General features: G+C 40.2%; 1 protein-coding gene across 1 annotated transcript in view; it reads right to left on the minus strand.

Moving 5' to 3' along the window:
* The window catches only part of LOC124607584 (EF-hand domain-containing family member B), a 367,336-nt gene that overhangs the window by 104,166 nt on the left and 237,145 nt on the right, over positions 1 to 26,025 (minus strand). The window contains exon 4 of the mRNA XM_047139916.1: positions 21,968 to 22,097. Within this exon, the coding sequence (XP_046995872.1) occupies positions 21,968 to 22,097 (130 nt within the window). The remainder of the gene's footprint in view (positions 1 to 21,967; positions 22,098 to 26,025) is intronic.

Below are 26,025 nucleotides of genomic sequence, written 5' to 3' on the forward strand. Positions count from 1 at the left end.
TTGAGGGATTTGAGGAATGATGGTGAGGCAAGGTTCAAGGTTAAGAAATTTTGGAAAGTTAACAGGGGCTAATTAGGGGGCAGTGAGGGTGGATCACAATTTGATGGAGGACTGAATTGAGTTAGGCAAGTTTCAATATTGGTCATTGGTTGAGTCTGAGTGGTACGGTTGGTGGCAAAAAGGTGTTTCCACTATAGGGACTGGGAGAAGGAGAGAAGGTCTTTAACAAGTCCTGCATGATTGAACTTGGGTGTGGGGCAAAAGCTGTGGCCTTTGGAAAGAACTGATATTTCTGAAGGATAGGTTTATGACTGTGTTGTGGGTCTGCTTAGATTCTGTGTTCTGTGTGGTGGTGGGAGGGAGCTCTGGAGGGTGGGGTAAGTGTAGTAGGGGTTTGTCAGCTATGACGGGACATGGGGGAGGTTTGGAGCCTATTGTAGAGGTGGTAGATAGTGGTACTCCAAGGTGGGAGTAGGAAGTGAGCAAGATGGAAAGCTTTTTAAGGTGGTTTTGTGCATGTTGCTAAAGTTCGTGAAGGGCAAGAGTTTCAATGTGTGTTAAGGGTTCCAGCAATTTGGGATTGCATAGCAGGAGAATTTTGTGGATGGAGAGAAGGTACTGCAAGGAGGTTTGGGCTTGGTTTTGCAGGACTATGTTGGTGAGGGCTAAGGATTGGTGGAATCTGAACAGGTGGAGGTCATTGTGGAAGGAGGGGTGGCAGCCAGAGATGGGTAATTTGATGGTAAGGCCATTTGGGGGGATTCCATGAGCCAAGCAACAATGCAGGAACAGTACGTGGGACTTGGATCTGGCTAGACACATATACAGACACAAGCAGACATTTGTGCCTTCACAAATGTCTACTTGTGTCTGTATATGTGCGGATGGATATGTGTGTGTGTGCGTGAATGTATACCTGTCCTTTATTCCCCCTAAGATAAGTCTTTCCGCTCCCGGAATTGGAATGACTCCTTACCCTCTCCCTTAAAACCCAAGCTTGAATTTTGTGTGTGTGTGTTTGTGTTTGTTTGTGTGACTATCAACATACCAATGCTTTCGTTTGGTAAGTAACATCATCTTTGTGGGTCCAATTGTGCATATAAATACAACAAATTATGTTCATTAGGGACCAAAGACTAAAGAAACCAATGTAATTAGGAGAAAAATGTTTAACAAAATGGTTCCACAATACAACAAATTTTATTACTGTACACTATGATGTATCGCAACAATTTAAACTGAGTTTAATGTGACACAGAAGGCTTCATAAATCTAATGTCATCTGACAAGCCAAATTTCTTTTCTTTGCTTGCAACATTTCCTACTAGCACACCAATACAGTTTATACTTCCTGTCTTGTAGCAGAGGTCCATATTTCATTGGAGTTTGTTTTTTCCAAAATTTCAGTTGAACAGAGGCCTTCTGTCAAGTTTACAAATGTCATTTGACCTGACTGAACTGGGTCTAAAGAATAAGGTTGTTCATTGTTTTACTCTTGCTCATGCATTTCCATAAGCTCACCAATGGTCATCTCCTGATTGTGTGAAGCCACCAATTTTTGAACATTATCGTCATCCATCTCTAAATCTGTCTGACAAAATCAATCACTCTTTCAATCGTATTATCAATTTTATCAGGATCTGGTACTCATTCCCCATAGGTTTAAGTAGTGTGTGTGTGTGTGTGTGTGTGTGTGTGTGTGTGTGTGTGTGTGTGTGTGTGTGTGTGCGCGCATGTGCATGTGTGTCGAGGGGAGGGAGGTGGGGGAAAGGATACAGTTTTTTCCAAATATCATTTAAAGTTTTTTGTGAAATTTCATGCCAGTATTGTCCAATAAGGCTTTAAATGCTTTAATGACTCACTGGCTCAGCGACTGAAGCAAGCTGGTTGCATTGGCTGTCAAAAATACAATTTTCACATGTGATTCAAAATTAATAAGAGTAACATGAGGATGACCTGGTGTGCTGTTGATTAATAGCTTCATTTTAAATGGGATCTGTTTTAAATGGCAATAAAATTCAACTTCAGGTCTGAATTGATGACTAAATCAGTCCTCAAAAAGGAAAGCCATCCTACAATATTTAGCATTTGATTTTCAGATTACAAGCAACCCATCTTTAGATGTATTTTTTAAACCTCGTGGATTTTCTGAGCAATAAACTAAGGTAGATTTTCATTTACAATCACCAGCTGCATTCACACCAACCATCACTGTCAGTCAATCAATCAATCTTTGGCAGCTTTAAAACCTGGAAAAGTTTTAGTTTTCCCTTCACATGCAATAATAGGTTTTTAGGTGTGTTCTTGCGGAATATATCAGTTTCATCTGCATTGGATATGGTTTGGCTGGTATAGGCCTAGCCACCTTCCTCTATTTTTGACTTGAGTTTCTGTGGATCGGGATGATGCAGTCACTTTACCGGCACTTGCGGTTTCTTCACTTTCTGCAATGCTATGCCAATTGCAACAACTTTAAAATGGCCTAAACTAACCATTACTAGCTTTAAACATTTCATCTTTGGCCATCTCCCCAGTTTCTTCTTTCAATCTTTCAAAAATCAGCTTTGCTTGAGAGTCAACAGGACAATTTTTTGCTCTTACTTGGGTATCAGATCATAATTTTAACATGTTTTCATCTGGGTGATAATACCATGACGTTTATGAAAGATACTTGAATTCAAAGATGGAGCATTTTACACAGCTTCGAGAATTTTTTTTTTTTTACCTTTTATCATTGATCTTACTGTCTTCTTTACCAATCCACAAATTTTAATTTTTGCATTGAAGTCTTTGATAATATTAAGTTTACATTCCAAAGATAATGATTTCATTTTCTTGAGTCATGAAAATGAATCAGTTCTTCTTCATCTAGATGACAAAGGTAAAATCTAGCAATCAAGCCTGCTCTGTGGAAGAAACAATTCTGCATAAAAGGTGAACACTGCAGCATCAGTTTACCTCAGTCACAACTGTGAAAACTGTGCAGCACCAACAAAGCACATTTTCTGTTTGGGGCATCTAACAATGCATAGTTTTTTTATCTATAATCTTCATTCCATAACCACTGGCCCCAAAAATGGACCTGAGCTTTTGTAGTTATACCTGTAGGCAAAGTTCTTCACTGAGCAGGCATCAAGCTAATTTTCTGAAGCAGCAACAAAATAAAAGATGCTCTACAAAAGAAGCAGCTGGCAAGCCACATGCTGCTGGAACCCTCAAAATGGGCTGCAAATGTGGACTAATGTATGTAAGGGAGATGGGGTGACTGACTAGCACATGTATCAGAGTATGTAAGATGCATTAGTCTGAGACAACAGACCAAGTCAGGGGTGGTGGAACACCAGGTTGAATGAGGCAAACTGATAATATTTCGTGAAGCCATATACTGGTGAAACAGCCAGATACTTGAGTAGGGTGATTGGAGAGGTGACACAAATGGTGAAGCTAACCACCAACATAGATACAGAAGATGCATATAGACTTTCAGCATCTTGGTTGCCAGCAGTGACAGTGGTATGGGATGACATTGTTTGCTAAGCAACCCACACGGGTGCACGGAAGACCACACCAACCTTAGCTATACGGGGTACTGGCCATCTCAGCTGCCACCATGCAGCGAGTAAACAGCACTACATCACAATTACCACCCATACCTCATTCACCTATTTCCACAAATGGCAAAAAATAACAACACAAACACCAATAAAGGACATCTATTTCCTCCAATGACATGAAATAAAGCAAAAACCAATAAATGACATCTAATGCCCTCCTTACCATCATCCTGTATACCCTATCAGATTATGAAAACAGCTTCTTCCTCTAGCAAATAAGGACCCAAGTTTCTCTCGTTGAGCAGTGAGCACAACATCCTGGGGAAGGCCAAACTGTAGGAAAAGTTTACATATTGACAATGTGGTCAAGTACCCAGAAGTATTTTATTGAAAGTCACAATGGCTGTGGAAGCCTATACTTCAATTTTTGTATTTACTTACCATTTTTACATCACAGCAATTACATATACAGAGAAGGGCAGCATGAATGGTCACAGGTTTGCTTAACCTGTGGGAGAGTATTACAGAGATATTGAAGGAACTGAACTGGAAGACTCTTGAAGATAGACATAAACTATCCTGAGAAAGTTTATAAAGAAAACTGGCTTTAAATTATTACTGTGGGAATATACTACAACCCCTTACATCTTGCTCACATAGAATTTTGAGGATAAGATTTGAATAATTACTGCACACATGGAGGCATTCAAACAATCATTCTTCCTGTGCTCCATATGTGAATAGAACAGGAAGAAACCCTAATAACTGGTACAATGGGATGTACCCTCTGCCAAGCACCTCACAGTGGCTTGCAGAGTTTAGGTGTAGATATAGAAGTAGATACTGTGTAATAATTTTGGCCTTTGGATGACATCAATGATGAAAATTACCAAACACTTCGTAGTTTTTACTTAAAAACATCAAAATATGAAACTTTTCACATTATGTGTAAAATCATACAAAAAACTTAGGATAAGTATTTGATGTGTGTTTGGTTCAAACATTTGATGCCATGACAGAGAACTCATAAAGTTCCAACCATGGTTATATAGACCACATCACCCATCACATATTTCAGTGTCCAGAGGGCAGTATTGAATCATTGGCATCATGTTGAGAGCTCACCATAGTCCAAGCAAGTCCATAAATTAATTGCTTTAATTCCTCCTTTGTAATAAAGTTTGGTGTCCAACACCACTACAAAGGCCACTTATGGCATTTTCATCACTGCAAGCACAGGCAAGTTTGATCATTACTTCATGTAAGTATGTATCCCTCATTCAACACATGGTAAACATATGATATGGGAACAGTTTTTCTTGAAGTTCTTTTTCATTTCACATATGTTAAGCACCATTTTTATATACAGTTTTCCTTACATGTCTTTCCACAGCTGCATAAAACCTTACATGACTTACATGAAGACAATAAAACACAGCGTAAATTTGCTCCTTAAAACTAGACATAAATGTCATTTTAATATTAGCTGACACGTGAGGTCTAACACATTTCACTTACGTGCAAGTTTATACATGAATTTGTCACATCATTTTTGATGTTTGCATAACAAAATTTAAATACAAGTGAGTAACATTTAAGAAGTTGTTTTTGCTTTCAAAATTCATAAGGCAACATTTCTGTGACAAGTTATTTCATATTAATTCACATCATTAATACATCATTTATGTTTATAACTTTTATAATGAACTTTTATTCTCTTTAACTTTAAAGCTCATGACATGATCTTCATTTACAAGAATAATCTCCAAAACATGTTACATGTTCTGACTGAAAAAACAATATAAGTACAAGTATAAGCAATTTCATGATATGCATGAACTGCCATCATCATCTCATTTAACTCAAATTTTTGTAGTACCAGATTGCTAACAAAAGGAATAGAGAACTTCAGTCTAGCATTTCCAACACAAGCAAGCATATCTACGCTTAGCCATGCCTCTCTCAGATTTTGCATGAGGTGGTCTATGAATCTACAGGTAATTATGATAAGGAATGGAAAGAACCATTTATCATCTCCTACTGACATCCATCGTTTACACATCACACAACAATTGATCAATTTCTATATGGATGCTTCCTTGTGTATTGCAACAAGCTGTTTACTCAGCATTTGCAGCATTGTACACTACTGGCCATTAAAATTGCTACACCAATGAGAAATGCAGATGATAAACGGGTTTTCATTGGACAAATATATTATACTACAACTGACATGTGATTACATTTTCACACAATTTGGGTGCATAGATCCTGAGAAATCAGTACCCAGAACGACCACCTCTGGCCGTAATAATGGCCTTGATACGCCTGGGCATTGAGTCAAACAGAGCTTGGGTGACATATACAGGTACAGCTGCCCATGCAGCTTCAACACGATACCACAGTTCATCAAGAATAGTGACTGGAGTATTGTGACAAGCCAGTTGCTTGGCCACCATTGACCAGACGTTTTCAAACTGGTGAGAGATCGGGAGAATGTGCTGGCCAGGGCAGCAGTCAAACATTTTCTGTATCTAGAAAGGCCCGTACAGGACCTGCAACATGCGGTCATGCATTATCCTGCTGAAATGTAGGGCTTTGCAGGGATCGAATGAAGGGTAGAGCCATGGGTCGTAATACATCTGATAATGTAACATCCACCGTTCAGAGTGCTGTCAATGAGAACAAGAGGTGACCGAGACGTATAACCAATGGCACCCCATACCATCCATGCTGGGTAATACGCCAGTATGGCGATGACGAATATATGCTTCCAATGTGCATTCACTGCGATGTCACCAAACACGGATGCAACCATCATGATGCTGTAAACAGAACCTCGATTCATCCGAAAAAATCACATTTTACCATTCGTGCACCCAGGTTCGACGTAGAGTACACCATCACAGGCGCTCCTGTCTGTGATGCAGCGTCAAGGGTAACTGCAGCTGTGGTCTCCAAGCTGATAGTCCATGCTGCTGCAAATGTCGTCAAACTGTTCGTGCAGATGGTTGTTGTCTTGCAAACATCCTCATCTGTTGACTCAGGGATCGAGACATGGCCATGTGGATAAGATGTCTGTCATCTTGACTGCTAGTGATGCGAGGCTGTTGGGACCCAGCACGGCATTCCGTATTACCCTCCTGAACCCACCGATTCCATATTCTTCTAACAGTCATTGGATCTCGACCAACGCGAGCAGCAATGTCACGACACGATAAACCGCAATCGCAATAGTCTAGAATCCGACCTTTATCAAAGTCGGAAACATGATGGTACACATTTCTCCGCCTTACACAAGGCATCACAACAACGTTTCACCAGGCAATGCCTGTCAACTGCTGTTTGTGTATGAGAAATTGGTTGGAAATTTTCCTCATGTCAGCACGTTGTAGGTGTCGCCACTGGTGCCAACCTTGTGTGAATGGCCTGAAATGCTAATCATTTGCATATCACAGCATCTTCTTCCTGTCGGTTAAATTTCACGTCTGTAGCACGTCATCTTTGTGGTGCAGCAATTTTAATGTCCAGTAGTGTAGATAAAATTGTAACATAATTGTTGTCATACAATTTTATTAATGTCATTTCCTTAAAAATGCCTGTAATGATTGTACTTCAGTGTACTTAATTTATACTTTCCACAGCTCCTATGTGCTATAATATGTATCTATGTAAATACTTTTCTATTTATTTATTTTATTTATTTACATGTCAAGTTCTGTAGGACCAAATTGCGGAGCAAACCTCCAAGATCATAGAACATGTCAGTACATGAAATTACAACAAAAAAGTAATAACAGATAAAAACAAAATGTTTATGAAACCAAAAAATGTCAGTCCATAACATTAAGCAAATGCAATCAACAATACAACAAGAATCAGCTTAATTTTTCAAGGAACTTCTCAACATAATAGAAGGAGTGACCATGAGAAAACACTTCAGTTTCGATTTGAAAATGCATGGATTACAGCTAAGATTTTTGAATTTGAGTGGTAGCTTATTGAAAATGGATGCAGCAGGTACAGGCCTGTACAAATGTCTGCTTGTGTCTGTGTATGTGCGGTTGGATATGGGTGTGGGTAACTCTTCCTTCCTAAAAGGATATTTTTGGCTCAGAAACAGGTGGTATATATATATATATATATATATATATATATATATATATATATATATATATATATATAAAATGGAAGGAAACATTCCACGTGGGAAAAATTATATATAAAAACAAAGATGAGGTGACTTACCGAACAAAAGCGCTGGCCGGTCGATAGACACACAAACAAACACAAACATACACACAAAATTCAAGCTTTCGCAACAAACTGTTGCCTCATCAGGAAAGAGGGAAGGAGAGGGGAAGACGAAAGGAAGTGGGTTTTAAGGGAGAGGGTAAGGAGTCATTCCAATGCCGGGAGCGGAAAGACTTACCTTAGGGGGAAAATGGACAGGTATACCACTCGCACACACGCAGGTAAGTCTTTCCGCTCCCGGGATTGGAATGACTCCTTACCCTCTCCCTTAAAACCCACTTCCTTTCGTCTTCCCCTCTCCTTCCCTCTTTCCTGATGAGGCAACAGTTTGTTGCGAAAGCTTGAATTTTGTGTGTATGTTTGTGTTTGTTTGTGTGTCTATCGACCTGCCAGCGCTTTTGTTCGGTAAGTCACCTCATCTTTGTTTTATATATATATATATATATATATATATATATATATATATATATATATATATATATATAAAACCACCTGTTTCTGAGCCAAAAATAATATTTATGATCCAAAAATAATATTTCTGAGCCAAAAATATCCTTTTAGGATTTTATATATATATATACATATAAACAAACACAAACATACACACAAAATTCAAGCTTTTGCAACAAACGGTTTCTTCATCAGGAAAGAGGGAAGGAGAGGGAAAGACGAAAGGATGTGGGTTTTAAGGGAGAGGGTAAGGAGTCATTCCAATCCCGGGAGCTCAGAAACAGGTGGTTTATATATATATATATATATATATATATATATATATATATATATATATATATATACACACACACAGGCAGTTATATATATATAAATAAGAACACCGTGAATTCATTGTCCCAGGAAGGGGAAACTTTATTGACACATTCCTGGGGTCAGATACATCACATGATCACACTGACAGAACCACAGGCACATAGACACAGGCAACAGAGCATGCACAATGTCGGCACTAGTACAGTGTATATCCACCTTTCGCAGCAATGCAGGCTGCTATTCTCCCATGGAGACGATCGTAGAGATGCTGGATGTAGTCCTGTGGAACGGCTTGCCATGCCATTTCCACCTGGCGCCTCAGTTGGACCAGCGTTCGTGCTGGACGTGCAGACCGCGTGAGACGACGCTTCATCCCGTCCCAAACATGCTCAATGGGGGACAGATCCGGAGATCTTGCTGGCCAGGGTAGTTGACTTACACCTTCTAGAGCACGTTGGGTGGCACGGGATACATGCGGACGTGCATTGTCCTGTTGGAACAGCAAGTTCCCTTGCCGGTCTAGGAATGGTAGAACGATGAGTTCGATGATGGTTTGGATGTACCGTGCACTATTCAGTGTCCCCTCGACAATCACCAGTGGTGTACGGCCAGTGTAGGAGATCACTCCCCACACCATGATGCCGGGTGTTGGCCCTGTGTGCCTCAGTCGTATGCAGTCCTGATTGTGGCGCTCACCTGCACGGCGCCAAACATGCATACGACCATCATTGGCACCAAGGCAGAAGCGACTCTCATCGCTGAAGACGACACGTCTCCATTCGTCCCTCCATTCATGCCTGTTGCGACACCACTGGAGGCGGGCTGCACGATGTTGGGGCGTGAGCGGAAGACGGCCTAACGGTGTGCGGGATCGTAGCCCAGCTTCATGGAGACGGTTGCGAATGGTCCTCGCCGATACCCCAGGAGCAACAGTGTCCCTAATTTGCTGGGAAGTGGTGGTGCCGTCCCCTACGGCACTGCGTAGGATCCTACGGTCTTGGCGTGCATCCGTGCGTCGCTGCGGTCCGGTCCCAGGTGCACGTGCACCTTCCGCCAACCACTGGCTACAACATCGATGTACTGTGGAGACCTCACGCCCCACGTGTTGAGCAATTCGGTGGTACGTCCACCCGGCCTCCCGCATGCCCACTATACGCCCTCGCTCAAAGTCCGTCAACTGCACATACGGTTCACGTCCACGCTGTCGTGGCATGCTACCAGTGTTAAAGACTGTGATGGAGCTCCGTATGCCACGGCAAACTGGCTGACACTGACGGCGGCGGTGCACAAATGCTGCGCAGCTAGCGCCATTCGACGGCCAACACCGCGGTTCCTGGTGTGTCCGCTGTGCCGTGCGTGTGATCATTGCTTGTACAGCCCTCTCGCAGTGTCCGGAGCAAGTATGGTGGGTCTGACACACCGGTGTCAATGTGTTCTTTTTTCCATTTCCAGGAGTGTATAATACCATATGCCATAAGCGAATGAAAATAAGCAAAGTAGATTAATTTTTGCGTCCAACGATCACTCATTTCAGATACTGTTCAAATAGTAAAAATGGCAGCATTAAGTCTTTGAACAAGATACTGAACATGGGCTTTCCATAGCAGTTTACTATCTATCTGAACAACTAGAAATTTGAACTGTTCAGTTTCACTAATCATATGCCCATTCTATGAAATTGAAATGTCATATTTTGTTGAATTGTGTGTTAGAAACTGTAAAAACTGAGTCTTACTGTGATTTATCATTAGTTTATTTTCTACAGGCCATGAACTTAGGTCTTGAACTGCACTATTTGAAACTGAGCCAATGTTGCACACGACATCCCTTACTACCAAGCTAGTGTCATCAGCAAACAGAAATACTTTAGAGTTACCTGTAATAAAGGGAGAATATCATTTATCTGAACAACTAGAAATTTGAACTGTTCAGTTTCACTAATCATATGCCCATTCTGTGAAATTGAAATGTCATATTTTGTTGAATTGTGTGTTAGAAACTGTAAAAACTGAGTCTTACTATGATTTATTTAGTTTATCTTCTACAGGCCATGAACTTAGGTCTTGAACTGCACTATTTGAAACTGAGCCAATGTTGCACACGACATCCCTTACTACCAAGCTAGTGTCATCAGCAAACAGAAATACTTTAGAGTTACCCGTAATAAAGAGAGCATATCATTTATATAAATAAGAAACTGATCCCTGCCCCCCCCCCCCCCACCTCCCCCACTTGACTGTACCCCACTCAGACCCCACATCACAGCCATTCTCATCATTGTGAATAATGATGTTTTGCTGTCTGTTGCTAAAGTAAGACGTGAACCTACTGTGAGCTACTCCCCATATTCGGTAGTGAGCCAACTTCTGGAGCAATATTTTGTGATCAATGCAATCAAATGCCTTAGTTAAATCAAAATATATGCCTAGCATTCGAAACCTTTTGTTTAACCCATCCAGTACTTCACGGAGAAAAGAGAATATAGCATTTTCAGTTGTTAAATGACTTCTAAAGCCGAACTGTACATCTGAAAGTGAATCGTGTGATATAAAATGATCCACTATCCTTACACACACAGCCTTTTCAATAACTTTAGCAAACACAGATGGCATGGAAGTTGATGTAAGGTTGTCTACATTATCCCTTTCTCCCTTTTTATAAAGCGGCTTTACTACTGAGTACTTTAATTGTTCAGGATATGGACCATTCCTAAAGGAAAAATAACAAATACGGCTAAATACAGGTCTAAGATGTGCAGCACAGTACTTTAATATTCTACTAGGCACTCCATCATATTCATGAGAAGCCTTAGTCTTCAGTGATTTAATTATTGACTCAATCTCCCCCTTGTCTGTATAACAGAGGAGTATTTCAGGCATCAATCTCAGAAAGGCATTTGCCAAGAAAGTTATACGATTCCCTGTTGAAACTAAATTTTTTCTTTAATGTACCAGCAATGCTCATAAAATGATTGTTAAATACTGTACATATATGTGATTTATCAGTAACAGAAATATTTTTACTACGAACTGACTTTACATCGTCAACATTGTGCGGCTGACCAGACACTTCCTTCACAACTGACCATATGGTTTTAATTTTATCCTGTGAATTAGCTATTCTATTTGCATACCACATACCCTTTGCCTTCCTAATAATATTTTAAAGCACCTTACAAAACTGTTTGTAATGGGCCACTGTAGCTTGATTGTGACTACTTCTAACATTCTGATATAATTCCCGCTTTGTTCTACATGATATCCTTATCCCACTAGTCAGCCACCCAGGCTGCCTATCACTGCTAGTATCCCATTTAGAACGTCCTAATGGAAGGCAACTCTCAAAGAGCATCAGAAATGTGTTAAGGAAAGCATTATATTTATCATCTATGTCATCGGCACTATAAGCACCCTGCCACTCTTGTTCCTTGACAAGGATAACTTTCCTACATAGTTTGTGATTATATGTTACATTTGTTTGAGTACAAAAGCCTTTTAGAGTTAAAACTTGTGCATCATGGTCTGAAAGGCCATTCACCCTTTTACTAACAGAATGCCCATCTAGTAATGAAGAATGAATAAAAATATTGTCTATGGCTGTACTACTGTTCGCCTGCACCCTAATTGGAAAAAATACGGTCTGCATCAGATCATATGAATTTAGGAGCTCTACCAACATCCTTTTTCTTGCACCATCATATACAAATTTTGTATTGAAGTCACCACATATAACTAATTTCTGGTATTTCCTACAACGTGAATCAAGAACCCCCTCTAGCTTGAACAAAAATGCTCTGAAATCAGAGTTAGGGGACCTGTAAACAAAAACAATTAGAAGTTTAATTTCACTAAATTCAACTACCCTTGCACAACATTCAAATATCTGTTCAGTGCAGTGTCATGATATGTCTATGGGCTCAAATGGAACACTGTTTTTTACGTACATAGCTGCTCCCCCACTCCATAAGGAAGCCCTTGAAAAACAGCCAGCTAATCTGTGTCCTGGTAAAGAAAGCCTCTGAATCATCAAATTATTTAAGCGGTGCTCTGATATACCAGTAATTTCAGGTTAGCCCATACAGCAGCGGCAGTTTGCACTCACCACGCTGAGTAAACAATGCTCCACACCACATAAGCAGGTAGGTACACAGGCAAACAGAATTAAGTCTGGTCCTCAGTGTTATTCACGGCACAAATGCCAAGACTGCCCATCCCGACAAGCTCAGTGTTATGCTTATGGCAGGAAAATACATGTACAGTCCATATGTTTGCAATGGAACAAACGTAAGAATTTGGCCCACTCAAAAAAATCTAGTCACAAGGCCCATGTCATTAATGCAGTATATACAAAGTCTACTACAGGCATTCGCAAAACTAGCAAGTGTGCAGTTTCTTCAGTGATATGGCAATAAACATTTTGTTCAATTACTTCTTGTGGGAAACATGTGAAATTTCAGTTTGACACAGGTATCTCTGTCACACTGCTAAATCATCACACATATGAAATGTTAGGCTCCCCATGCCTGTCTAAAACTAGCATGCAGCTGATGGCTTATAATGGATAAGACATTCCTGTTCTCAGAAAATGTACTTTGGCTGACATGTATCACTCGCATATGTGAACAGTGACTTTTACGGTGCTACAATCATATGACTGTGAGAACATACTTGGTCTTGATTCATTTGATTATTTGATTTGTTTGGCTTTAACATTCAGGTCAATCTGTTGTCAGTGTCTGCATTCCATGCACAAGACATTGTAGCTAGCTTGCTAAAAGAATTCCCAAAAGTATTTTCTGAAAGTTTAGAAAAGGCTAACAATTTTGTTGCTCATATTACTCTGAAAGTCAATCCTCAGCCAAAATTTAGCAGGCCAGATCTGTTCCCATTGCATTACGGGGACAAAGTCGCTGCTGAACTTAAAGATTTGCAAGATAGCAGAGCTATTGCACCCATACAAGCTACTCAATGGGCAAGTCCACTGATTTTGCTCCCCAAACCTTCAGGTTTCATTTGCCTCTGTGTTGCATTCGCCTCTGTGTTGACTTTAAGTCTACAGTCAACCCACAAACAGTGATTGATACTTATTCCATTGCCACAGCTAGAGGATCTCATAGACAGATTAGGTGCTGGACGCTACTTTTCAAAAACTGATTTGTGCAATGCATATCTTCAAATACTGCTTGATGAAGAACCTCAAAAAGTGTGTGTAGTAAATACTCATTTGGGCTTGTTTAAATATTTGCATTTGCCTTTCGGTATTGCTTCCACACCTGCTATTTTCCAACGGTGTTTGGAACAACTGACTGCACAAGAGCCAAACTGTTCACACTATTTGAACAATATTGTCATAGCAGTTCATACACCTGAAGAACATATTGCAAATTTGCATACTTTGTTTCATGTGTTATCTGATGCAGGACTAAAGAGTAGACTGGACAAGTGTGATTTTTTTAATCCTGAGTTGCAGTATCTTGGTCATGTCATAAAAAGTCAAGGGGAACATCATCTTCAGTCACATTTGTTATCCATATAGGATTTGCCATTTACTTTCAATGTCACAGAATTGTGGTCAGTTTTAGGGAAAATGAACTATTATATTTAGTTCATACCGAATGCTGCATGCCGGCCGGTGTGGCTGAGCAGTTCTAGGCGCTTCAGTCTGGAACAGTGCAACCGCTACGGTCGCAGGTTCGAATCCTGCCTCGGGCATGGATGTGTGTGATGCCCTTAGGTTAGTTAGGTTTGAGTAGTTCTAAGTTCTGGGGGCTCAGAGCCATTTGAATGCTGCACAAATCATGGCTCCATTGCATCAGATGCATCTCAAAAATGTCCTCTTTGTTTGGACAGATGAGTGCCAAGTAACATTTCAAAAACATAAAGATGCATTGCTCAGGGATTGATGCTTAGTTCACTTTGATCCTGACAAACCAGTTGTATTGCAAGTTGACGCTTCCTCTTATGGAACCAGTGCAGTGTTTTTGCACAAAATTGGTGATAAAGACAGGTCTACTGCTTTCACATCAAATGCAATCAATGGAGAAAAAGGCTTTGGCTACTGTGTTTGGTGTCACCAAATTCACCACTATTTGTATAGCAGACAATCTTACTCAGTGACAGATCACAAGCCATTGCAGTCTTTGTTTCATCCACCGATAGCGGTTCCTGTACGAACTGCCCAAAAATTGCAATGATGGGCTTTGTTGTTGTCTCAATACCAGTATGAATTGTGCATCATCCAACAGCTCAACATGGTAATGCAGATGCATTCACCTTAACCGAGTACTATTGCTACAAAAAAGAGGGTTACGACTAGGCTATAAAGAATCTTGCCGTGATGTTTTCAGACAACACAATTACTTCACCATATACTCTTTGTATCTTTATAAATTAATTACTTTTTTGTCTCACACAAAACTGAAGTGACTAAATGTAGTGATATACATGACCACAACAACAGGTCCAAAGAGAATTACTACCGACAAAGAACAAGATTAAAAATGACAGACCAGAGCCCATATACTAATGGACTGATATGGTATAATAAACTGCCAGAGTGCATGAAAAACAATAACAAAAAGCAATTCAAATCAAAACTAAAAGAATTCTAAATTGAAAAGTGTCTCTATTCACTCAACGAATTTTCGGTTGTTAAATTTAAGAACTGTAAAATAATGTATTAAAAAATAATATGTGTAAGATGTAACGTATTTTGACAAGAATCAATTTACTGTTTAATTACTACCTGTAAGGCTAAGATCTAAATGTATTTTATGTTTGTAACTGTACTTGGCATTTGCAAAAGCCATCATATTGATGACCCCTGATACAGACTTGATGCTTCTGCTGCATTTTATTGCCACATCAATGCTCAGGATTCAGAATTGCTTCAATCTTTCCCGCTGAACTATAGGAAAATTGCACAGGCCATGGAAGCTGATTCAGAAGTGAACATTTTGTTACCATACATTCGCACATCTTGGCCTCGTTTCTTGCTCAGCATAAAGAACTTTGTAGTGCACCGATACTCTGCACATCACCATAGCCTCACTGTACAGAAAGGTGTGATTTTAGTTCAAAATGGCAGTTGTGTGTTGATCCCTAAAGCTTTGCAAAAAGAAGTATTGTAGTTAATTCACCAAGGACACCAGGGGATTGTTCATACAAAACAGTTTGCATCTCGACAATGCACTTGGCAGGGTAAGGTCACCCATATAGAACATATGACATCACAGTGTCATGCATGCCTGGAAAATCAATTAGCTCCACCACAAAAATTCTCTGCTTGGCTAAGTCGCAATCACCATGGTAATGTGTCCACATGGACTTTGCGGGACCTTTTTGGAATGCTCGTTGGTTGATTGTGGTTGACTCATTTAGCAAGTTTCCTTTTGTTGGGCCAATGTTATGTAGCAAATTCAAGTATTGTCCTCTACTTTCTGCCTTAAAGGTTTACCAGAAGTCATAGTGTCAGGCAACAGCCCTCAGTTCACATCAAATGAATTTGAAAGATTCTGTGAAAGCAATGGAATACAGCATCTAACTAGCGCACCATTCAATCCACAGTCAAACAGCAAAGTAGAACGTTTTTTTTCAGAACCTTCAAGCAGCAGATGGCCAAACTTCACTCTGCACCCACCAGTAATCAAGCATTGCAACTGTTTCTTGCCTCCTATTGTTCACACCCATGAATGGACCATCGCTGGTGAAATTGCTTCAAGGTTGCCGCCATCGGACAGTGCTCCATCTTCCTCCTGCTGTCAAAGGAAGCCCAGAAGTATTGCATCGTGTGGCATGATATTGTCTTTTACAGGATATTTTTAGTGGCAGCAGATGGTGGCCATGAGTTGAGATCGTCCGTTGACTTGGCGCTTGCATGTATCTTATTTCAGGTCCAGATAGTGTGCAGCACCGACATCACAATCAGCTTCCCCAATGTCATGTGCATGGTGATCTGCCTGTGTCTCTTTCCCCAGATTTATGGATCCCGAGTACAGTGTGGCCACAGCAGCCACCAGAGGGTGTTATCATGACACCACGGGATGATCCTATGGAGACAAAGGCTTCGACTCCTCTGCCTCCTCGCATCCCACCAATGGAGCTGGACTCATGCACACCACAGCCACCGACGCCCACCCCATCTTGTTATTGGCTTTTGGAGGTGGACACATACCCTTCTGGTCATTTTCTGGAGCAAGTTTCTGCCAGAGCGAAGGCTGGATGGCGGGATACGACTGGAAGCTTGACATCCCATGCAGCCACAGCTTCTGGTCCAGTGCAGTGACCATCATCCGGAATCCCCCACCGTTGTTGCACTCCCTACATGATGATGGTGTGTCACATTGGTGGGAGGGGGGTTGGGGGGATATTGCGGCATAACACTGAGTGCCAGCAGGTTGGCATGGAATGTAGCTACAGAGAAGGCTGTGAGACGATGTTAGCCAATAGTACACTGGCTAGGACCATACCACGACAGGAGCTGCCTCTATACTTCCACTTCCATTTCTCATGTCAATTGCTGCCAGTGTCCTCAGTGTAGATTTACCTGCCAGTAATCTGTCTTTCTTATTACACTTTTCACTAATGAGTATCAACTCTGTTTTAAATTTTGCTATAGTTGCTAGTATGGCCACTGTTTGTGTCATAGTTATTTTAAAGCATTGGCTTCTACATGAGATACAGGACATCATATAACATGTGTATCATAATGAACATAAGGTAAAATAAAGAGAATACTTATGAAAAGGGTAGTTGCTACTCACCATATAGTGGAGATACTTCACAGCCTGTGCTATCTGGATCCTTCCCACCAGTACCAGATTTTCTGAATTGCGGAGGTGGAAACTTTCTCTGCAACATATTGTATGTTCCCATAACCCTCCTGGACTCAACCTCCATTAGTCATTGTCCTTACCGATATAGCCCCTTTCTTGTTCCCATTCCAGCACTATACAGGCCTCTATTCCATCAACATACCCAGTCTTTTTACTTATATCCTTTTCTGCTACCCCTGCCTCACCCTCTCCCCCAACCTTTGTCTACATCCCGACTGCACCTAGCTGCCCTACCCTCTCTCCACCTTGTCCCTGCATGCTCCAACTAGCAGCAGTTTACCATCCCCCACCCCTACCCTGTTATCCCTTCCCCTCCCCTTCACAGCCTCCTCCTTACCCCTGGGTTCCTCCACCACCTGGCTGCCAGGGGCTGTGCTCATGTGTGTGTGAGTTGTGTTTGCTGAGTGTTTGCATGTATGTTGTCTATTTTCAACAAAGGCTTTGTTGGCAAAAAGCTCACTTCCTGGCAGCTTTATCATTGTGCCTATTTGTGACTCAGCATCTCCACTATATGGTGAGCAGCAACTATTGTTTTCAAACTATTGGTACATTCCACCCTGGATTTTCCATAGAGAATGATTAATTGGATGAAAGAAAGAGCCTAATAACCCTAATCTTGTTGGGATGAATAAATAATGTGAATCTTCACAAAATTAAATGATACATTGTTTGCTGTGATCTAGTTGTAGGCTTGTTCCATTATTCTTCTGGATGTGCTTGTAACTGACGTGTTTCGACTCTTTGTCAGTTAGCACCATCAGTGCATATTGCAGTTTTTGAATAGTACTTCAACAGGAGTGGGTCAAGTACCAAATCTTGCAGTTCACCACCACACTGAATGTTTCCCCACTTTGAAATTAGTTTCACAGTTATAGTATAATTTGTTAATGTGACTCTCAGTTTCCTATCTTTAAAATAAGACTCCACTCATGGAAGGAAAATGCTTTTGATGCCACCTCATATTATACAGGGATATAAGCTTGCTGCATATTGCATGTAAAATATTTCTAAAAAGATAGTACAGAAGAGTAGGAGTAATGCTGGAAGCAGTTACAAATGATGCACTGAAGTTTCTGTAAAGAGAGATTTTGCAAAGGTTGTGTTTTCAACACAACGAAGTTAATAAAAAAGTGAATACTTGAAACACCTCCTTGTAGTGCTTTTTACTGACTATGTAGAAACATTTGTTAAAGTAAGCAGAACCAAATTATTTCAAATCTACTGGAGAGGGGTTTTCTGCAGCAGTTAGTAACCCTGAATAGAATAGAAGTTTATTGTCTCATAACATACTATTTCAAGTCATTGACTTAATGTATAGGAGACTCGTCAAAACACAAAAATTGGTTTACAATTTTCCTTATAATATGAGTAATAGAATATACTGTATGGAATAATTAATGGATTAAGCAATTAATAATTTTTCTTCAAAGGCAAAAATCTTTTAAAAATGAACAGTACTAAGTACTTCTACTCGCCTGCTCAAATTTTCAGGTTGTCGTTCATGAACTCTTCAACTAAATAGTAACATTTCTGCACTAGTTTATCATATAAGGCTTTTCTGATTGTTTCTAAATTTATGCTGAGCAATTGTCTTCCTTTCACTTTGTTATAAATTTTTGTACCCATATAATGTGGAGTTTGAGCATAAAGTTTTAAATGGTGGGTGGGCAGCATAAAATTATTTTGATTCCTACTGTTGTAATCAGGTTGAAAATGATTTGCTACAAATAAATTAGGGTTACTGTGCACAAAGACAATCAGCTCACAGATGTATAGTGGGGGAACACTTAATATACTTAGATTTTTTAGGAGTGGGTGACATGAATTTCTTCACCCTACTTTGTGCATTTTTCTAATGATGGTTTTCTGAAGTTTTAACATTCAACACATATGGTTTGAGTTCCCCAAAATACAATTCCATACCTTATTACTGACTCAAAGAAGCTGTGATATACTACTACTCTTATGCACACACTGGTAGCATTGTACAATACCCTCATTGCAAATGCTAGGCTATATAATTTATCTGCAAGGTACTATGTATGTGAGGCCCATGATAGATTTTTCTCCAGTTGCATTCCTAGATATTTCACACAGCTAGCTTCCAGCAAATCCTGGTTTCTGTGACTGGCCGGAATGTCATTTAATTGTGCTTGTTTTGTTTTAAACTGCTTTAACTGACTCTTTTCCATGTTTTAATTTTAACCCATTTAAATCAAACCACGTATCTAATTTTTTGAATGTATTTAATACCATTTGGGGAATTTGGTCAGTACTGTATAAACACTGGTATATTTTTGCATAATTGAAAATGCAGCAGTAATGTTCATTCTTTATTTTGAAATGGAGCAGCAATAACAGCAATGTTTGAGAATCAACTGTTCTGCATGAAGTAATGATGTAACCATCTTGAGTTGTCATCATTTCTTTTGAGTAGTGTGTATTATTCTGCACACAGTTCCATATTATACATGAAAGGACAGGCACAGGTTTACTTAGAGTAAAATGTAGCCTTCAACAATGCATGATAAAGTTTAAGAAAATCACCAACAAACTTCTGAATCCAAGAAATTTTTAAACTTGTCAGAAGAGCTGTTACAAATGGGGATAACATGTTCTTGTAATACTGGTGAGGACAGAAGTATCTTTTGTTAATCATTCAGTATGTGAAAATATTAGTAAACTTCGTAACCTTTATTTCATTGAACAGTAATTGGAAGCCACCTGAATAACACAATCCTTTCACCAGTTAATGTTCCTTCATATCAGAAATAGTATCATATCTCACAGAAGGCAATGAGGTCATCAACGAAATAATAAAATGCATAATATTTTATAACTCTAGATATGGATGAGATATTCAACTCAGCTTACTTAAAATAAATTATCAGTGTCTGTTGTGAAGACAGATCACTGAACACCAAGCACTGAAATCCGTTACAGAGTTACTTCTCTTTGTGAATGTACACATCAACTTGTTCTATATCCCTGAAGATTATTCTTTTTGATAAATTATAATAATTTAAATAAATTAACAATTTATGATATATGATTTCTTTTGCAAAAACTTTACACGAATAGTAAATAAAACAGTGAGTGGTATCATTTTAGATATACACTGCCAGAAAAAAAAGAAATTGCTTCACCTTGAAAGACCATGTTGATATTGATCCGATGATTGTTTATGCCACCTCAGGGATAGAGAAGTAATGATTTTAATTTTGCCTGCCAACATATAGCATAGTGGCATAGCTACCATCTATGTCTATCCTTTAATAGGGAATGTTCACAGCCAGATGGCTCAATGTGGTGCTAAAGTTTGAAGCAAGCAGGCAACAATGCAATGAACACACACTTGTGCTTCCTACAGCCAACTGAGAGAGTTTGAAAGAGGTCAAATTGTGAACTTCCATATGGCAGGACGGCCCTTTCAGAGAACTGTCACGCAAGTTGGCTGTGCTGCATCAGTTGTGCAACAATGCTGGTATCAGTGGTCATGTGAACATTCTCACACCCATAGACAAGGTTCTAACATCCATGCAACACAGACACCTGCCAGGATCATTGTATTGTAAGGGGCAGCAGTGGCAGAGCATACAGATACCATAGCACAAATAAAAGGGCTCGTTAGCCCAGTCGTGTCAACACAATCTGTTGCAAACCAGTTATTAGCACTGGCGCTATGGGCATGTGCACCTCCAGCCTATCTTCCACAACAGCATCAATGTGCACTGGTGCCATCAATGGATCGCTTGGAACATGGAATGGCGCATCATCATGGTCTTCAGTGATGAAAAGAGATTCTGCCTGAATGCAAGTGTAAACCTGTTGAGTGCCACTTCACAGAATGCATTCCTCCATGACACACTGACCCTACCCCAAGCCTTATGGTCTTGGTTGCAATAAGCCACATCTCTCATTCACATTTGGTGTTCCTGGATGGGACACTAACCAGTGCATGGTACATTCAGAATATTTTTACACCCATTCTTTTGTTATTCTCGCAACAGGAAGGTCATGTGTGATTTGAACAGGATAAGGCTCACCCAAACACTGCCCACCCATGAAACTCAATGTGCTCTGCAAGATGTGCAGTAATTTCTGTGGCCAACATGATCTCTGGACTTGTCTCCAGTTGAGCACATGTGGGATGTGATGGGATAAGAAGTGGCTCGTGCAACCCCTCAACTAACAACTCTCACAAAACTATATGAACAGGTTGAGCAGGTGTGGTGTAATGTATCTTAGGACACTATTTGTCATGTGTGCAATCAACTGGTTGCCAGTGTCAGCACTTGTATTGCTGCCCTTGGAGGCTACATGATGTACTAATGTGGGTATTTCACCATGGGTCAATTACTAGGTACCTTAGACCTGGACTGCTTGTGCCATTGGTCTGTAAATGTAATCATTTCACGTACTCCATGTGCACTGTTGCAACAATAAATCCTGAGTGAACTGAAAACCTCTAAAAGGGTGACAGATTTTTTTTTCTGGCAGTGTATATTACTTAGAACTATAAGAGAAAACAAAAGAAGTAATAGAACGCAGAGAAACTTACTTTCGATTCACTTGTTCACCCGGAGCATAAGACATGTGGGTCTTAACATACAACTCATGACCTAAGGAATTTTCAAACATAACTTGACCAGGTGACTTTGGAGGGTTTATAGTTTCACCAGCAGTAACATCTGCAAAATAATAGAGTTGCTAATCCTATAGTCAGACATGGCATTCACTATTTCCAGAATAACATATAATTTAACTCTAACAACTTTTGTAGTTCTAATAGGTCTCTATAATTCTTCAGTATAAAAATTTAAGACAGGTTTGTTCTAAGAACAATATATGAACAACCTAATATAATATGTAACTCAGTTTTTGAATCTGTCTGTACTTCTGGTAATTACTTTCCTTTTTTTGAAAAGTTATATCAAAGTTAGGCTTGAAAATGGATAAAAAAATTTCCACTAATTCAGTACTGAACGTATTCAATATTTATCTGACTGTAACTCCTTTTATGGATAACATTCTGCACTCTGGTCAAAATGTTGTTTTACAGGAATGATTATTAATTGCAGTCAGTATCAGAATTTTCTGAAATACACTTGTCCATATTTGTCTGTGCTGATGTGGATATCCACAGTAATAGTTACCTTGCAGATAAAATGATGCACAGTTGTGGATATCCACAAGTTATCTGTGGGTATCAGCCATAATTGTTCTTTGGTTAAAAATTAAAGGACAATATCAATCTTATTACAAGCTTTTCCTAAAATTTTGTTGGCTGCGAGCAATAAATCAGCACTGCAAGCCTGATGTAAAGTTATCTGAAAACCTGAAGTCTGTGGGGATTCTTGGAATGTTAACAGGATACACATAAAATGGAAGCCTATTTCCATTATTAGCTTTTGGCTACAAGCACTTTAGTTGCACCTGAGGTACCTGCACCTAGTGACTATGTATTGCCACAACATTATATTTTCATGCAGTTTGTGAAGTAAGTTCTGGCTGACGCTACATGAATGAGTTTGGCAGTCATGTAAGGAAAGGCTGACAGATCACAAGGCTCTGCTGCGCCAGCCCATTTGATTGTTCACAGCTAGCGACAATTCTCCGCAGTGTGCCTACCCATTTGATTGTTCACTACCAGAGGTCTACTTTTTTTATGGAACATGAACTGGTGTGAGACAGTTCATTAAAGTTAACAATTAAATTTCTTTCCTTATTTCAGAGGATGGAGTACCACTATATAAGTTACACTGTTCAGTGCCCTGTACAAGGGTATTGCATTATTAACAACTGGTGATACTAAAGATGGCAACATGTTATTCTTCCTGGTTTTGCACACTTTTAAATGTGCATTCTATTTCCATCCTACGAGCAGCTACCTTACAGAAAATTAATGTTTCTTTTGCAGTAACAGAACTAAATTGCACAACTTTGAAAAGCTACCACAATATGATAACTAGGCTCATCTAAGACAAGGTATTCTTTGGAATTTTCATTTCATAATCTCACAGCAATTTGTTAATCATATATGCCATAAATAATGTTTGGTAAAAATCGGTGAATATATCAACATTTGTGTTAAGTATATTTACAAGTATATGATGCAACACTTGGAACATGTTCATACAATTTGTCATTGTGGTGACCAATTATGTGGCCAACATTTAACAATATGCAACATATAACAACTTGTGCTAGACCTTCATTTTACTTCCCATTTATAATGCACATCCCTTACTTAAATGTCCATAAATAAATATAAATACACTCCTGGAAATTGAAATAAGAACATCGTGAATTCATTGTCCCAGGAAGGGAAAACTTTATTGACGCATTCCTGGGGTCAGATACATCACATGATCACACTGACAGAACCACAGGCACATAGACACAGGCAACAGAGCATGCACAATGTCGGCACTAGTACAGTGTATATCCACCTTTCGCAGCAATGCAGGCTGCTATTCTCCCATGGAGACGATCGTAGAGATGCTGGATGTAGTCCTGTGGAACGGCTTGCCATGCCATTTCCACCTGGCGCATCAGTTGGACCAGCGTTCGTGCTGGACGTGCAGACCGCGTGAGACGACGCTTCATCCAGTCCCAAACATGCTCAATGGGGGACAGAACCGTAGATCTTGCTGGCCAGGGTAGTTGACTTACACCTTCTAGAGCACGTTGGGTGGCACGGGATACATGCGGACGTGCATTGTCCTGTTGGAACAGCAAGTTCCCTTGCCGGTCTAGGAATGGTAGAACGATGGGTTCGATGACGGTTTGGATGTACCGTGCACTATTCAGTGTCCCCTCGACGATCACCAGTGGTGTACGGCCAGTGTAGGAGATCGCTCCCCACACCATGATGCCGGGTGTTGGCCCTGTGTGCCTCGGTCGTATGCAGTCCTGATTGTGGCGCTCACCTGCACGGCGCCAAACACGCATGCGACCATCATTGGCACCAAGGCAGAAGCGACTCTCATTGCTGAAGATGACACGTCTCCATTCGTCCCTCCATTCACGCCTGTCGCGACACCACTGGAGGCGGGCTGCACGATGTTGGGGCGTGAGCGGAAGACGCCCCAACGGTGTGCGGGACCGTAGCCCAGCTTCATGGAGACGGTTGCGAATGGTCCTCGCCGATACCCCAGGAGCAACAGTGTCCCTAATTTGCTGGGAAGTGGCGGTGCGGTCCCCTACGGCACTGCATAGGATCCTACGGTCTTGGCGTGCATCCGTGCGTCGCTGCGGTCCGGTCCCAGGTCGATGGGCACGTGCACCTTCCGCCGACCACTGGCGACAACATCGATGTACTGTGGAGACCTCACGCCCCACGTGTTGAGCAATTCGGCGGTACGTCCACTCGGCCTCCTGCATGCCCACTATACGCCCTCGCTCAAAGTCCGTCAACTGCACATACGGTTCACGTCCACGCTGTCGCGGCATGCTACCAGTGTTAAAGACTGCGATGGAGCTCCGTATGCCACGGCAAACTGGCTGACACTGACGGCGGCGGTGCACAAATGCTGCGCAGCTAGCGCCATTCGACGGCCAACACCGCGGTTCCTGGTGTGTCCGCTGTGCCGTGCGTGTGATCATTGCTTGTACAGCCCTCTCGCAGTGTCCGGAGCAAGTATGGTGGGTCTGACACACCGGTGTCAATGTGTTCTTTTTTCGATTTCCAGGAGTGTATTATAGATTGAAAAATGTTGAAATATGCACTAAGAGCAAATGCATTATATTTGCAGGTAAATAATAATTGACTTGTAAAGTTGATCTCAGTGTTAGGCCTCGCTCCTTTGTTCCTCTATGAACTATTAAAAAGATTTTGTCCAGAGACGCTTAAATGACAAGTTGCTGGGACATTATGTTGCTTTCAACCAATTTGTTCTTTGTTTGCATGTTCTGGAAACACAATTTATCATCACATATTTGACATAATAAACATTGTGCAACTTGCTTGAGCAATACAAAGAACATAATCAACATGGGAGCAACACATACCAAACACAATAGATGCTAAACCCACTCTGATGCACTTGGTGCCAGAAATTTGTGTATATATTAAAACCCAGCTTGCACTACTTTCTGGAACAGGATATAGTCCAAATTAGTACAAACATGATTGTCTTAATTCACACTGTTTTTCAGATTTAGTTTACATACTGTTTTCTGAAAATCATTATTTACATGAAGATTTGTATGCCTAATGTTTAATAACAGAGACTGCAACTTGTGACACTGAAAAATAGTTACTTCCTGTTATTTGCATGAAATTGACTTCATTATTGATAATAAGATTAGAAAAATTACAAATGAAGACAAAAATTTTGTTTGCATCAAAACTGAAGCATAACAATTTTATGTATACTCTAAATTTATTTTTAGATTGTTAAAGTTGACAGTTATGATTACTAATTTTCATGGCACAAGATCAATATTACGAAATGGATATAAAATAATGAAATATATTATCAGAAAAATAGGTTTCGATAATCAGGTGTTTTCAGAGATATCTTCAGATGAGAAAAATATAATTTAAGTAAGAAAATTTCAGTTAACATGTGAGAGTTTCAAGGAGGCTAGTACATTACCCACAGAAAAATTTGC

The sequence above is a fragment of the Schistocerca americana genome, chromosome 1 (assembly GCF_021461395.2).
Source record: "Schistocerca americana isolate TAMUIC-IGC-003095 chromosome 1, iqSchAmer2.1, whole genome shotgun sequence".
Lineage (NCBI taxonomy): Eukaryota > Metazoa > Arthropoda > Insecta > Orthoptera > Acrididae > Schistocerca > Schistocerca americana.